This window comes from Thrips palmi, unplaced genomic scaffold (assembly GCF_012932325.1).
Source record: "Thrips palmi isolate BJ-2018 unplaced genomic scaffold, TpBJ-2018v1 HiC_scaffold_18, whole genome shotgun sequence".
NCBI classification, from domain to species: domain Eukaryota; kingdom Metazoa; phylum Arthropoda; class Insecta; order Thysanoptera; family Thripidae; genus Thrips; species Thrips palmi.
The window spans coordinates 7986901-8002303 of NW_023144627.1; the positions used below are offsets into that span (position 1 = coordinate 7986901).

Genomic DNA, 15403 nt, shown 5'->3' on the forward strand with positions numbered 1-15403 from the left:
TGTCCGAGGTGTCGACGTGTTGACGGTGACGGTCTTCCTGGCCAAGTGCTGCTGCACTCGTGCTGATGGTCGCACTCCGAATGGACTTGAACCAGGGAAGGTTCCAGGAGAACTGGATGGGGACTGAAGGGTGGAAGTTGGGCTGGATGGAGGTGACTGGGGAGGAGTTGAAGAATCCCTTTCTACCCCCATGTTCCGAATGAAGTCCTGACGTTGGGACCTGATTAGTTATGGCCACAGTAGTAAGCAAATTACCATTAAGGGCCTGCCTCACCTCCAAGCTCTCTTCCCTCTCGAGTTTACCAATCAGGTGTAACGGGAAAGAGGTTCCCAGGCCGCGACCCACCCTTCCCGCGACAATGGTACCGTGACACTCTACTGCCCGACCCGGAAAAGAAACGGTCGGTTTATTCCCGTTTTACCCAGTTAACAGCCGAATAATAATAATAAAATAAAATAAATAATTTCTATATCAGTTTTACCCGGCCCGGCCAGTTAATCCGCGTTTTAGCTAGTTAAAACGCGTTTTGACCGGGGACCGGACATTAACTGTAACATATATATATATTTATAACTTTGATACACATTTTTTATCTTATCATAGTTGATTCGAACATTAACAGGTCTGAATTCAAATACACATACAAAGCAATACATTTCCAAATTGCCCGAGAGCTAGAGAACCAACAATGAACGGTGACCAAGGTATTACATGCTGTTCCTCTTTATAACATCAAAATGCTTTGATTCAAAGCAAATACATTGTCAGTGAATGGCAAGTGCGACAGCCACACAATCTTCATAAAGATAAGCTTCAAAAGCAAAAGGCAGAAAATGAGTCACATGTACATGAAATGGAAACTTTCCACAATTATTGCCTTCATGTAGTTACATGACATGATTATGAAAATTGCCTCTACTGGATTTAATAAATAGCAGAACAAGCCATAAAAAGATGTAGCGCTGTCACTCTAAGATTAGAACCACAAAACAGTGCACATCAAATCTATGGTATCTCCACTTTCAAGGCACAAAACAGCCAAAACAAAATCAATCAGGAAATCTAGGGTTTCAAATTCATGGGTAAGCCCACACAGGGGGCATGTCAACAGATGATGTTGAAAATTCCAAGCTAATTCTAAACTCACTGGGGTTGGAGATTCACCTACTTAACTGGCATGATCAGTAATACGAAGATCAAATTTAAAGGACAAAAATATATAAAACAAACAAAATAAAGACAAGGGCTGCTTTCCCTTTAAAATAATAAAGACTAGTCTAAATACAATAGCTATACACATTAAAGATAATTTATTCATCGTCACATAAGAGCACTTAAAAAGTCTGCTAAGATTACAAAGATAACTGAGCAAAACAAACAAAATGTGTTTGAAAGAATACCCATAAAACAAGGTTCGCAAGACTAAGGGAAATGAACTGAGAAGAATACTCCGTAATGTGGAGCAAAGGGATGATAACAGAACAATGGCATATTCTTCTAGATGACTGAGTCGAACAACAACAGTATTTACAGCACAACATGCCAACTACTACACACTGCTAGTGACAAGCACACCCCAAAAAAGGCACAACGCTACGGACCTACGACTGTGCAATGCAAATACTTCCAGAATAATTGGTTCAAATTGATATACAATTATATATAGATATCATATATATAAATCTTTATACATATTCATCAAATAAAGTGAAAATCTTATTTCATTTCCTTTTTCACTTGAAGTTTCCCCCCAAAAGTAAATGAAAATAAAATTTATGATAACCATGAAGACAAATTTAACTTGGTATTGCTGGGGCTTTGGTTCAAGATATACACATACAACAGTTTGTGCTTCAGTAGTGACCAGAAATGTTCTTGGCAGAACTTCAATCCAGTCTTGTAAAGAAAGCTTGCACAAATAAAGCTCAGTTACAGAAATACATTGCATTTAATGAAAAATATCAGTTAAAAAAACAATACAAAGGAAAAACTCAGGATTAAGACAATTCTGTAGTACGGATAGCTTAAAATTCAATACAACTTTAACAACAACATCAACATACAAACTTCTTTTTTCATGCAAACCATGACACTTGGATTCAAACCAAATGAGGAATAATATCAAAGGGGACATCAACTTTGGAAATTAAAAAATTCCAAGTATACATGAGGATCAACACAAAGAATAATGAGACAATGGTTCTTCTTTCCAAAATTCATTGATAACAAACTGACTTTAAAAATTATACAGTTAGAAGGCACTGATGACTTATCTATCCTATTCATGACAATGTTGAAAAATAGTGGCAACATTAAAAGAATGGGATGACGGTCGTCTTCAGTGCATAAAACTCCGACAAAGAAGCTCACTCAAATTGGTCAGCAAGAAGGTCACATATTTCTTGCGATACTGTCTCCTTGCTGGACCGCACAGTCAGGCGATACATCTGAAAAACACACAGAGAGATTATTTACTATTTTAGCTCCTAGGAAGGTACTGATTCAAAACGAAAGTGAAAAACAGTCACCTGAGCCTGCTTGTTGGGTTCAAGACGAAGGAGACAACCAATCTGAGCTGCTCGGGCGTGGATGATTCCAGCACAGACGAAGTTGTCAGGGTTAGGGTCTATTCCATCCAACAATTGCATGCCGAAGCCCATCACCTTGGTTCTCGCTGATGCTAGGTCCATAGGTGGAGAAGCTTTGAAGATTTTCTGAGCACGCTGCTTATCACTGAAACACAAACCACACTAAACCATGAAGTACAGATCAGGGAGCACTCAGTAAAGCGGAGCGGCAGAGAGGTGCAACTCACCCTCCCAAATTTTTCCAGCGAGCAAAGAATGACTCTCCATTCATTTCTGTCGGCTCGAAAAACTTATTGATAGTTAAAGGAAGCTTGATGGTTATCTTCTGAGGAACATTGTTGTAAATAAAAGATATGTTCATACTGGGTGCATCTAGAAAGAGCGAGAAAACAATAAGGTCAAGACAACTTTAATTAAAAGAAAGCATGACACCTTCAAATCTTACTGAAAAGTAATTAAATTACCAATGTAATCTTCAACACATTCTCCATTCAACACTTGCAATTTCTGGGCACCAGCCTCCAGGACAGAATCCATGGGTTTCATCTGAATGACCAATTTGCTTGCCAGATCACCTGGACTTGAAACAGTGGTCTCATAATTCTGGAAATAATAAGTGAAAGGTAAGATAATAAAGAAACCGAAAATTGCAATCGCAAAAATGAAAAAAAAAAAAAAAAAAAAAAAAAAAAAAAAAAAAGCACACAGCTTACCACTAGAGGGAACGGAGTCTTATTGCCATGGAAGAGAGCTATCCTGCCCAAATTTTGTCTAAATTCGGACTTGACACCAATTTGAACAAGGTCATTTTCAAAAAGAACACCATTATTCTTGCAAACAAACCTAAGTAAAACAGAAAATGCAATCATAAGAATGATCTGAAATGAACATGCTCTCCAAGCCGTAGTCGTAACAACTTACTTTTTAGGATTGTAGGATTGGGCAGCAGTAAAGCTGCTGTTCTGTTGTGCTTGCCCACCCTGCCCACCATACATGTCACCCAACACATCCACAAGCATGCCAGTGTTGCTTGGAGCAGTTGGTTGGTTTGCTGGAGGGGTGGACAGGCCGAGAAGATCGGCAGAGGCATTAGCTGATACAGCAGACGGCTTGGCATGTGAGACAATCGAATCGTTGTGGTTTGTAGCTAGGGCTGGATTGGGGCTACGACCCTCACGGATTTCGTTTTCAGGAACTCTGCCTGGTTTTTTCTTTTTCAGGACAGCAAGAATAGATGATTCACGCTCAGGGAAAGCAGGCATTTCTTCCAACACTGTGGCCTGGAAACAAAAAGGCACTACGTACTGACTGGGACCTTCAGGACAACACATGAGCTCATTCTGCATTACTCACTAGAACATCTGTGGAAGCAATCACACTGAGTTGTAGGTATTCTGAGGCTCTTTGCTGTAGCTCAGCATCTGCACTTCGCAAGTTGCTGTGTTGCTTGAATACCTCCTGAATGTTGTGTTTAATTTCAGGGAATAGATTGACAAATTTCACATAAGTTGAAAGCAAGAGAGCCCTGGTCATTGGAGAGCAAAGATGATACTAAAAGGAAATCGAAGAAACAAAATTATTAATAAATGAACACACAATGCAGCAAAAGTTGAGGACTAAAATAGACGAAAAGAAAGAAAGTTAGTGAAATACCTTGGAATGTAGCAACTGGAACTGTACAAGGGGTGAAGATCGCTGGTCGCCAGCAATGAGATTACCAAATTCACCTAAAATATAGCCACCCACTTTCACCATGTTCTCATGACAGGCAGGAGCTTGAAGAGCCTGAAATTTCAGATTTGAAATAGTAAAAATCAAGTTTGTTGTCGAGGGAAACCAGGCACTTGCATCAACAGCCTTACCTCAAACACAGTCTTAGCAGCATAACCTTGTACATCGTCCCGATTTATAACGATTTGAATGACTCGGTACCAGACTTCTTCAGACACATAATCACCAGCTATTCTGATTAGATTCAATATGACATCCACATACCATGTGTAATCCGTGGCATACTTTTCAGCTAAGATTGCCACTTTCAGAACCTACAACATAAAAAAAAGGAAGAGGTAATTATTGTCTCTAGAGAGGAAGCTTGAACAATTTATTTTCTTCAAAATAATGGAAACTGAATACAATACCATTTCCTCTCTGATGGAGTAGTCGGCTGTTTCAAGATAGTTGAGCATTTCTTGAACAATCTCTTCGGCATTACTCTTATCACACATAGCATATAGGAGATCAACAGCTTGTTGTCGAACTGATACATCTTTTTCCATCTGCAAGTTGGAAGTGAAATGTTAATAAGCATACAAATACAACAGACTCATACATGAGGTGGAAAAAAAAAAAGCCAATGCCAACCTTCATGGAGAGGATGACAACTTCTTGATGCTTCTTCACAGCTTCATGAGAAAATTCAGAAGTGGCAAGTAAACACATTGATTCCAATGCAAGATATCTGAGGTTAGTTTCCCGGTTTGATAGGAACTGCCCCAGTTGGTTACACGCACGCACAAGAAGATTGGGTTCACTACACAGACAAACCAAGAACAATTAAACACCACTACATACCATTTAATCTAGGTTGTGAAAGTAAAGGTGATTACCTGTCATTGTGAATAATTAAACTGATAGCTTCAAACAGAACAGCATTCTTAGCATTGGAGTGCTGAACCTTCTTCGACTTTGGCGCTTCCTGTGCTTTATTCAGGATAGTTTCTAGACATTCATTTAGTCGGCCACGAACACCTGGGTCATCTGGGGTAAAAATAAATCATACTGTTAGCCTGGAGCAATGCAACAAGAACAAGTTACCTACATGACAAATCATGTACCTGGGGGTGAATAATTCTGCAATAATCTTAACAACTTGACAGACAGCCATGGTGCAGGAACAAAGTAGTATGTGTAATCTTGAAGATCTGTGTAACTAGCAGTAACAATCTGAAAGCAAAATTTTTTTTTTATGGGCAATAAGAAAAATCTTGCAGGTTACAAATTAATCGATAAACTATAGACAAACGTAGAAACAAAATCAAACCCAACATACCCGACTAAGTCGAGATACAGCAAGACTGATGCAACCCTTGTACTCATCAGGATTCTTCTTCACTAAGGCATCAATAAGCGATGTTGCAGCAGTCACCACCCCCATGTGTTGGTCATTGAGAAGGTGAATAATGCGGGAAGTCCATTCACCACTGGGAATCATTTCTTGAGAAGTACGGAATAATCGAAGAAGACACAAGGCAGCAGATTGCTTCACCACGTCCATAGTATCCCTATGAATGAAAAAAAAAGCTCACAATAATTATGACAGCAAATATGGAAGCGAAATGGGTAATGGCATTGGCAGTGCTTACCCTGAAACAAGAAGCTTAGGAATATCATAGCCAAAGGCCTCAGCCATTTCCTTGCTGCCAATGTTGGCAATACATTGCATAGCTAGGTTCAAATGAGTAGGATTGCGGGACTGCAAATCATTCTTGATGCTTTGAATAATAAGCTTGATTAAATCACTATTTGTGTTGACCAACACAGATATGAAAAGGTAACCCTGGAGGACAAAAAATGACCAATAAGAGATATTTTGAAACTAAAAAATAATATAATACGACAGGCCATCCACATGCAAATAAAAGCACATCAAAATCATTTTTAAAAAACAACAAAACAAACAACTTACAATTTGCTTCTCTGAATACTTGTTAGAAGATAGCAGGTTGACAGCCTCCATATGGCCAAAGTCGATATCATGTCCAAGAAGGAAGATGAAAAGAAGTTTGCAGACATACTTCTTTTTCTGATATCCATCTAGTGTTCGATCACCTTTAAATTTACTTCTTATATTGGCTAGTTCTTTATTTATTCTTTTAATTTCTGATTCTTTACTCTTACCTGAAAACAAAAGACTCATCATTATCAAAATAAAGTCACAATAGAAAGAACTAACTGCATGCAAAAGAATATGAACTTACAATTGCGAATGTCTGAGATGAAGACAGACAAGCCTCGCATACCATCCCCACGGACGGCCGGCATGGTTGCACCTTATTTGACCTGAAAAAAGAAAATGCAATTCAAGTCACTCATATGATCAGATAAAATCAACACATTGCTCTAGATATAGAATTTGAGGCTAAGACTTGTCATTCCAGATAAGAAAACATGGAAAACACCCGCACAGATAAGCTATTCAGTTACCACTAAGGTAAGGAAACCAGCATCACATGGCAAAGCTGTCCTCTTAAAAGAATTTGATAACAAGTTACAGATGGTTCCAATGATTTATGATGTTAATGAGGTACTCAACAATTGAAGGACATAGTTAGGTCAAAACTAGCCCTCACTAAAAATAACAGCAGTTGACAACAGCCAGACCTGTGAGGCATGAAGTCACCTTGAGCTAACAAAGTAGAAGCCAATACAAACAAAAACATTGAGGATGGCTGACTAAATGTTGCCCAAATTTATATTGAATTTATGCCATCCAAGTGCCAACATTTAAACAAATATAAATAGCTAGGAATAACATCAGAAAAAACAAGGAGATTTGAACATCTTAAAATTAGAGCCAAGAGCAAATGTCAACTGATGGAAAAAAAAATTTGAAAATTGAAAAATAAATTCAACAAATTTAATTTTTGATTTACAAAAATGGTGAATCAAAAGTTTCAACATGAAATTGATGGATAAATCTGTGGTATCACTCAAAAATCATTTGTTCAAGACAACTTGGTGATACCAAAGAGGACGAAAGACAAAAAATGTGAGAGGCTGACATTATTGATTTTTTGACTTTGACAGATTGAGGTTATGCTGACGGCAGACACATGCATCACAGCGAACCAGACTCGAGAAAATCGCCTCTCCGAACGCAAAGTGAAATAAAGGAGTGATTTCCTCGGGAACAACACAAACGAGGCAAACGCCGGGAGCGCAAAGGGAGAGTAGCAGACCGGGAAAGCAGGGCCCTGCACTGGTCAAGCAACAGGAACAGCACTGGAGGGACGGTGCTGACAGGACTCCAACGGTGCCACTTGACAGTCAACGAGCAAAACAGACTCGTCCACCAGTGTGCCTGTCAGGGCGACCCTCCTCGCCGCCCCGCCTCAAAATTGACAGGCCGAAGCCGAACTGACCACTTGACAGTGCAGCAGCCCACCGCCCCGGCAGGGCGAAGGCACGTCACATCGGTAGCTCATACGTTGACAATTTTGCGTCCAACCTCGCTCGCTCCAACGCGGCGGCCTGGCTACCGCAGTCCGAGAGGGATGAATGAAAGTCCACCGACGGGAGCAAATGTCAGCAAAATAAAGCTCGGGGGCGCTTCGTTGAATCAATTCAATGAATGAACGACTTGGCGCTGAATCTGCACAGAGTCACTCCCCCCAACGAACTCCTTGGCCGACATTTCGGGGCCCGTTGGTAAGGCCAACGAATCCAACGCAACACCAAGCAAACGGGCACTCACTCGACAAAACAGTGCAACTATTGTGTGATGAGTAATTTCACCAACACTGCCGAAAGGATCCTTCAAACCGCTCTTCTAGTCCAAATGCTCGACGGTTGTCGCCATTTGCAGATCTGTCCACCCACTTGGGTGCTGTCCACTAACAGTTTGACTGGTCGGAAACCGGTCTTACTTTTAGAAAAGAAATTCGCGTGACAGGGATAAAAACCTTACTTTTCAGATCAAAAACTCTGTTTTTATTATTTAAAATATTTACAGAACCTTAACTTTTGCTCTAGACAAGTAAATTCAGGAAACTTTGTGAGACTGTACTGAGTTTACGTTTGCGAATTTTTCGCAAAGGCTCGGTTTGTTTTTCTTTTCCACCTCTTCTTGTCAATTGTTCAGTTCCAACGAACGAGCAACGAGCGCAAGTGCTGTACTGGAGCGGCGATAAATGTGATCTTGGCTTCGAGCATTCATTGATAGTGCGGCTTTCAGTCATCACAGCGTAGCTTTTTCGGTTGCTTAGTGACTGCGACTCGTTTGAACCGTCCTGCCTAGTTCCTGTCCGTTTCGCACTGCAGTCCCCGCAGATCATGGAAGAAGCAACCACTCTGTGTTCCAATTGGTGAGGTTTTATTTTATTTAAAGTAGGCACAGAATGAATGTTACCCAACCATTCCGTTTTTAACTGGCAGCTTATCTACTGGTGTATTGATCTGGTTTGAGATGATGGTCCCACCTGTCCCACTATGAGACTGCAATATTGGTTATAGCTTGTTCGACTGCATTTCCCTTCTTGATAAGGGTATTCCCCTTTCTTAATTACTCATTAAATCATCAGATTCAACCTGGGCGCTTGTTTTACTTTCAGTCAACGCCCAATCGCAGCCAGCAACTATGTAATTCACAGCCTTCACTGTCAACGCAATTTAATGAAATGTGACAAATGCGGTGAAGCTGTGCCCCGTTCGGGTTTGGAGGAACATGATTTTGAGTTTCATTCAAAAGTCAACTGTCCCGACTGTCACATGTCTGTTGAGAGACCTCAATTAGACACTCACAAGGTATGCTTACAACTTCTTTGAATTGAAGTAGTTATATCATGATTATTTACAATGTCATCTGTACGACTGATAAGCCTTGAATCTTATCTTTGACTTGTTTTACCATAGAAAACAGTATGCCGGTCCCGTCAGCAGGGTTGTCTTTACTGTGAACTGGAAATGCCAGCTAGCGAAATTAGCCATCATGAAGACTATTGTGGAAGCCGCACCAAGAAGTGTGAGGACTGTGGAGAGTATGTTATGCTGAAATATGAGCAATTGCACATTGATTCAAATCATGGTTTCTTGAAACTTGACGATGGTGAGATTTTTTTTCCTCTAGGTCTTAAACATTGTATTTGGTAGTATGTTCTAATTTTTTGGACATAATTTAATTTTAATATATTTTTAGAGCCAGGCCCAACTGCCACTTGGATTAAAAACGACATCAAGGGTCGCTCTACACCAACAAAATCAAACAACAACTCAAAGCCCCAGCTCAATATTGGAAAATTTATTGATGATGATGATGATGTAGATGACATGCACAGCTTATTTGCCAATCTTTTGAAGAAGCAAAATGCTGTTGGTTCAACTACTCATTATCCGGGTGTGGCATATCCTATATCTGGGGAACCTCAAAGATATGTTTCAAGATCACCTCCACCATTCCAAGATGTTCTGGATGACACTTCAGATTTGGTTGCTCTACCATGTGAGTTTTGTGAGGCGATGATTCCAGTTAACCAGTTAATTCTTCATCAAGTAAGTTTTCAGATTTCAGACATAGATTATACTAGAGAAGTTTCATGGCTCAATGACGTGGTGTAGATTATTGTTGTATTTTATTTCTTCGCAGACTGGTTGCAGAATGGATATTGCCAGTTTTGGTAGACCGAAGAAAAGTCAAAATGACTCCACCATGAGGAAAAACTTGTCTGTTGTGAATGAAGTTGATGGAGGATTGTCCAGAGGCAGTTTGGAAAGGATGAATGAGTTTTGGGAAGATTCCAGGGATAAACAAGAAAACGCTGGGTCATTTGACATGCGTGACTCGAGGAGAAATGCTGTTGCTCATGTTGGGAAGGTGAATGTTGACAGGCACAGAAATGACATAGGTGAATGCAATGTTGACATGCGTCGAAACGCAATTGATGAAGGAAGTGAAGCGTCTTTAAAAAATGAGTTAGAAGAAGATGGTGTTTATTTTTTACCATGTGAATTCTGTGAAGAAGGGTATCCTCCAAGTTTGCTTCTTGAGCATCAGGTCTGTTTGATTGTCTTTCTTGCAATAATCTGGTTTTAATCTTAATCAGATTTCCAATTTCACTCATTCATTATTTTCTTCTGTTTCAGGATGTATGTGAATACAATCCTAAAAACATATCTGAAGCTACGCCTGTTTGGTCTGAGCCACAGGTATGCATTGCAGGCAAATGGAAAGAATTTGATTATTATTTACAACTGAATGAGTGTTGTTAATTTTCTTCGATTTTTCTGTAGGATGTTCCATCTGGAAAATCAAAGGAAACTCTAGAAACATTACGTCCCCGTAAATATGATGAAAACAACTACAACACATTTGTAGACTCGGATCAACCCAATAGTTCTAGTAAGTTGAGTTGTTTGTCTTTTTTTGCTCTGTTACTGAAGTATGAGCCACAACCTACCTCAGATGAATTGCCCCTGATTTTTGCATACGTAGAGGCTCAGCAAGGACGCATGCACTGGGCTTTACTCTAAATATGTTTTCCAGTGGAAGGGGAGCCTAAGGATCCCCATTTCCTGAGAACTCCCCAAAGTCCCCCTCGGCAACATGAAGTACATTGCCAGACTGACCCAATAGATGAGATTGTATCAAAATGGTTTAAACCAATTCAATCCCTGGAATTTTCTACTGACTTCAAAAAGGAGTCTTGTGACAAGAAATTGGTTGTCAAAGCTCCCGGGAACACAAGGCATGAATCCAGTGACATTTTAAACAAAGTCCCTGGAACCACCATTAGCTCTTCTTTCAAAAAACCTGGTGAAATCAGCTTAAGTGCATTTTACCAAACAAAGCCATCAAGTAACACACCTAAGGTTGCTCAGACCAGAGCATCTCAAGATCTCTTTGCTACCACTACCAAAACAAAAAAAGAATTTCATTCAGGCAAAGTGTCATCATCTATTATGTTGGGTAAGAAAAAACCTTTCCACAAAATTGAACATGTTGCGACCGAAGTGGTGCCCCCACAAATGAAGCCTGATTCAGGTTCTTGTTGTTGCCAACATTGTAGCCCTTTTATTATCTTTCTGTAGGACGAATTGTTTCTAGATATTTCAGCCCCTTTGCTGATGATCTACTAATGGTCAAATGTTGAAATTTCAGGTTCTCGAGGCAAGAACAATATATCAAATTCCTACAATGACTTACGTGGCAACTTCACTGTGTAAGTAGACGGACCAGGGTTAGCAGCTTCTTTGCTTTTCATACTTAAGTATCTGTTAATAATGTGTGTGCGTCTTTTTCAGGGCAAGTGAATGGAGTGATGATAGTGACTCTCGACCAACGTCAGCTACTGGGGCTATTCCCAAGCAGAAGGCAGGAAAACTTAATTTTTCACGTGTGTATTTTTCCTTCTCCAATTTTACTCTTAATTTTCCATGCTTTTCTAACAACTAAGTGCTCCCTATTTCAAAAAAATTTACATTTTTGCATGATTGCCCTGTGGCTTTTTTTGTCCTTTTTTTTTCCAGGCCCATTTTTATATTGTTGTTTTTCTTTACAGGGAAAGTCAACCAAGAAGTACAGAGCTCCCGACCCTCCAACTCGATAGTTCCAAGAAGGGGAGTTTCAAGGGGAGTTGACTCGAGCAGTGATAACGGCCAGGGGTACCATATTCGAAATAATTTAAAAGACCTTAATGATGATGAGGATGATGATTAATGATAGTTTACTTAAATTGAAATTTTAGGCCTGAAATTTGGTTGATACTCCTGGTGAGTTTCAAAATAACAATTATGAAATTCTTTTGTCCCCTCTGGCTGAGAGCTGCTCTTATAGTTGTTGATTAAAACTGTTAAGTGTAGTGCTGTATGACCAAATATTAACTTAAATTATAATTTGTGAAACGGGTCATGCTCTCTTTTATCGTATGGAATTGGTGATTGTTATTTGTGATGTTAACTTTCTCAAATGAGCTTGTTATGCCTGCAGCCTTTCAGCATTCCACATTCATCATTGCTTTTGTTGTTGAAATGAAACATGACGGGCTATACAAGTTCGATCAGTGCATTTATTGAGTATCATGCCAAGACAAGTTTACCTCTTATGATTTTTTTTTTAAATCTTGCTTTTTCTTTGTAGCAGAACAATCATTCTTGCAAAGCCTTTGTTCAAATGAAACATTTTCAAAGCTTCTCTTCCTGAACTTTGGACTACGATGGTTGTGCTTGAAGTGCTTCAGGCGTTGTTAACTTAATGCGTAATTGATCTTGCTTCTGTAGTCATGATTTAATTTTGTGTTTGTTTTTAGTGTTGAAGAAAAACAAAGCATCTTTCTTCATGTGATAACTACGTATTTAATATGTGGGGTACCATTGTTGTGAGGAATCTTAGGCGGCTGTAAAGCTCACCGTGTATTTTTGGTGTATGTTAACTAAATACCATAAACTATTTTGAATAGTGTCACAATGCATAAATTATAAAGTCCTTTTAAGAGAAACTTTTATGTGACTATCTGGTGATCAGTATTATGACTGCTGTAAATGATAGTTTCATTAGAAACCCACTTCCATTATGACCTTATGGAACATACTGTTAGCAAATTGAGCTAATGTGTACCGGTTTATTGCATGTAGCATAACAGACCAGTAACAAAATTTCTGTCTAACTTTTTATTGATACCATTTTTATTATTTATTATCTGTTGTTTTTTTTTTTTTTTTCACTTTTTTAACTGTAACAAAACCCTGTACTGTCTGGATATAGTGGGTGTTGTTATTTTAACATCTGAAGTCTGGACATATATTTTGGCTAGATTTCTCAAAATTGCTCTGTTGGCAAAGTATGATTCTTTCTAACGTGCTGTGACTAAATAGGGAATATATATGTACCTATTTCATAAGACTGTTAAACATCTTGTGAAGTAAATGCTTCAGTCAGTGTTGTCTTGACAGTAGCTCAAATAATTTGTGATAGTGACGTTTCTTCTTGAATCCCACTTCTTCCTTGTCAATTGTTTTGTCATGTCTAGCTTTTATGAGTCATCAAAGAGGAAACAATTGAGATATTAAAATTTTGGTACTCTGTTTCATATAAATTAGATGAATAAAAATTTAGCTTGTCTGTCATCGTGTTGCTCTTGGATGCCCCCCCACTCCATTCCGCTGATAGTGAGCAGCGGTGCAGATTATCCCCAGCGAGGGGGGGGGGGGGTTGGTCGGAGCGCCGTGCGGAGTGCGGGTAGGCTGCCCGCCGGACACGCCCGCCCGAGGCTTGCCCAGGCTTGCCTACCCCGCAGGCGGGGCGGACCCACCCTGCGGTGCAGAGCGAGCGATAACCCAGAAAGCGAAAGTGGCCTCTGCAAATTGCCCCCGATACGCACGCTGCACGCTCGCGGCTCGCTGCGTGTTCGACACGAGTAAGGCCGTGCGCCCCGAGGGTTTCCCTCCTTCCAAACGCTAGGGACAAATATTTGGCTGTCATCAGCCGTCATTGCCTTGATGGTCATGCTGAGTGCGAATCGCGGCACGGCGACCACACCCCGCGGCGCCCTGAGTCCCGCAGGCCCCGAGCAGGCAACGCCTTTGTCCGGGAGGGGGATGGACCTTGTGGGTGGGGGCTTTCTGCGAGCGCGTTGCCGCGTTGCGTTCCGGACGCCCTGCTTCGCCCTGCGCCACCGGGCGGCCCCGGCACCGCCCCCGCCCCACCCTCGCCGCGGACCGCGATCCAGCGGAGGGAGAGGGATAGAGGGATGGGGTCCGTATGGATTTTCCTTCCCTCTCCGCAGCGTAGCGGCGTAGCAGCGCGCCGCGTCGGAGAGGAGCATCGCTGTCTCTGTCTGGCAGCTGGACCGCCCCGCCCGGCCGCCCCGCCCCGGGCCGCCATTGGCCGTGGCGCTCGCCTCCCGCGCCTCCCGCCCTGCAGGAAGCATAGCGTGCTGGCCGCGCTGGCGGTGCGCTTCGCCTGCTCCGCGTCGCGACTGCAGACGCCCCGAGGCCGCCGAGCCTGCTGGTGCCGCGCTGCTCTGCGCCCCGCACCCTTGGCGGCGACCTCGTCCCGGGTCCGCGTCGCGGGCGTGGCCATCGGCGTGCCCTAGGGCGTGCCCCCCGGGACCCCCGGGACCGCCGGCACCTTCGCGAGCGCGGCGCGCGCGGCCACCAGCAGCATGGCGCAGTTCGTCACCACGCTGCAGCCGTCCCTGACGGACATGTCCCGACACCCCCCTCCACACCCACACCGGCACCACGACAAGGACCACCACAAGGACAAGGAGCGCGCGGCGCAACTCAAGCAGCAGCAGCAGCAACAACAGCAGCAGCAGCAACAACAGCAATCGGCCGGCCGCAGCGGCGGCAGCAGCGCGCCCGCGCCGGAACGCGCCCCGGAGCAGCAGAAGGTGAGCAGGTGGCACCAAGGGTGGCAACCCTACCCGGCCACGCCACTGCAGGCCGCTGCAGGTGGCAACCCTACCCTGCCACGCCACTGCAGGTCGGCCGCCCTCGAGTCCGTCTTGTTCTCGGCCGGGCCGGACGCGGCCGGACGCGCCGCATGCGATGACCGTCTTGGAACGCGCGGGGCTGCCCTGCGCTGCGGCCCGGGCGGTCTCTGCGTCTAGCACTGCAGTGCAGGAGGCTGCAGGACATGCAGGCCGCCAGGTGTAGCCCCGCCAACGCCTAGGCGAAGGCCCATCGGTCCATGCCCAGCACCGCCACGCCACGCCTCGCCACCTCGCACTATTCCGTCGCCTCTCTGCGTGTATTCCTTTATTTACTTTGTTTTCTTGGCAATGTCTTGTATTTTGTGGTTTGTTTTGGCTCGTCCTTTTGTATACGTTATTTTGGAATATTTTTCTGTTTTCATATGATTTGCACTTTTTTTGGGTTCTGATTAAACAGTTGAAAGCTATGGAAAATACACAAAACAGAGGATGTTTTGGTGATGCGCAACAAACGCTTCAGTAAAGTTGCGCATCTGTGCACTTATTTTGCCTCCTGGTTTTGCATGCTTTTCCTTTTTCCTTCGCAACAGTAATCCTTTCTGGAACTTGGCGTACTCCTGCACACCATTGCGACGCATGTCACCTTGGCCTGCCTTGGCTGGGTG

General features: G+C 42.6%; 2 protein-coding genes across 6 annotated transcripts; one reads left to right on the plus strand and one right to left on the minus strand.

Moving 5' to 3' along the window:
- Positions 1-1930: 1930 nt before the first annotated feature.
- LOC117645482 (AP-2 complex subunit alpha) lies at positions 1931-8202 on the minus strand. 4 transcript variants are annotated; one of them, XM_034385722.1, is made up of 18 exons: positions 8066-8202; positions 6570-6651; positions 6278-6489; positions 5955-6148; positions 5642-5873; positions 5427-5535; positions 5199-5349; positions 4954-5122; positions 4731-4868; positions 4452-4634; positions 4243-4374; positions 3943-4140; positions 3511-3869; positions 3303-3432; positions 3054-3192; positions 2817-2961; positions 2530-2734; positions 1931-2448 (listed from the first exon to the last, which is right to left on the minus strand). In XM_034385722.1, exons 2-18 carry the CDS (start codon positions 6631-6633, stop codon positions 2368-2370), a joined length of 2841 nt encoding a protein of 946 aa, XP_034241613.1. In that variant the 5' UTR covers positions 6634-6651; positions 8066-8202; the 3' UTR covers positions 1931-2367. The 4 variants fall into 4 exon arrangements, with proteins under 4 accessions (XP_034241613.1, XP_034241615.1, XP_034241614.1 ...); XM_034385724.1 differs by lacking the exon at positions 8066-8202 and adding an exon at positions 7820-8008; XM_034385723.1 differs by lacking the exon at positions 8066-8202 and adding an exon at positions 7734-7777.
- Positions 8203-8421: 219 nt separating this feature from the next.
- On the plus strand, positions 8422-13428 carry LOC117645483. Of its 2 annotated transcripts, XM_034385726.1 has the most exons (11): positions 8422-8675; positions 8922-9114; positions 9223-9415; positions 9506-9858; positions 9953-10360; positions 10450-10512; positions 10597-10705; positions 10850-11272; positions 11465-11525; positions 11608-11699; positions 11865-13428. In XM_034385726.1, exons 1-11 carry the CDS (start codon positions 8644-8646, stop codon positions 12020-12022), a joined length of 2085 nt encoding a protein of 694 aa, XP_034241617.1. In that variant the 5' UTR covers positions 8422-8643; the 3' UTR covers positions 12023-13428. The 2 variants fall into 2 exon arrangements, with proteins under 2 accessions (XP_034241617.1, XP_034241618.1); XM_034385727.1 differs by lacking the exon at positions 10850-11272 and having other exon boundaries at positions 8423-8675.
- The last annotated feature ends 1975 nt before the right edge of the window (positions 13429-15403 follow it).

What these genes read in the sequence shown, in the direction of transcription:
- LOC117645482 (XM_034385722.1), bottom strand. Translation starts at nt 6,633, where the DNA reads ATGCCGGCCGTCCGTGGGGATGGTATGCGAGGCTTGTCTGTCTTCATC. An exon ending in TCCAGTTGCTACATTCCAAG is followed by an intron (nt 4,141 to 4,242) that starts GTATTTCACTAA and finishes ATTTCCTTTTAG; the next exon opens with TATCATCTTTGCTCTCCAAT. An exon ending in CGCTGGAAAAATTTGGGAGG is followed by an intron (nt 2,735 to 2,816) that starts GTGAGTTGCACC and finishes TTTGTGTTTCAG; the next exon opens with TGATAAGCAGCGTGCTCAGA.
- LOC117645483 (XM_034385726.1), top strand. Translation starts at nt 8,644, where the DNA reads ATGGAAGAAGCAACCACTCTGTGTTCCAATTG. An exon ending in ACCACTCTGTGTTCCAATTG is followed by an intron (nt 8,676 to 8,921) that starts GTGAGGTTTTAT and finishes TTTTACTTTCAG; the next exon opens with TCAACGCCCAATCGCAGCCA. An exon ending in CTGTTTGGTCTGAGCCACAG is followed by an intron (nt 10,513 to 10,596) that starts GTATGCATTGCA and finishes ATTTTTCTGTAG; the next exon opens with GATGTTCCATCTGGAAAATC.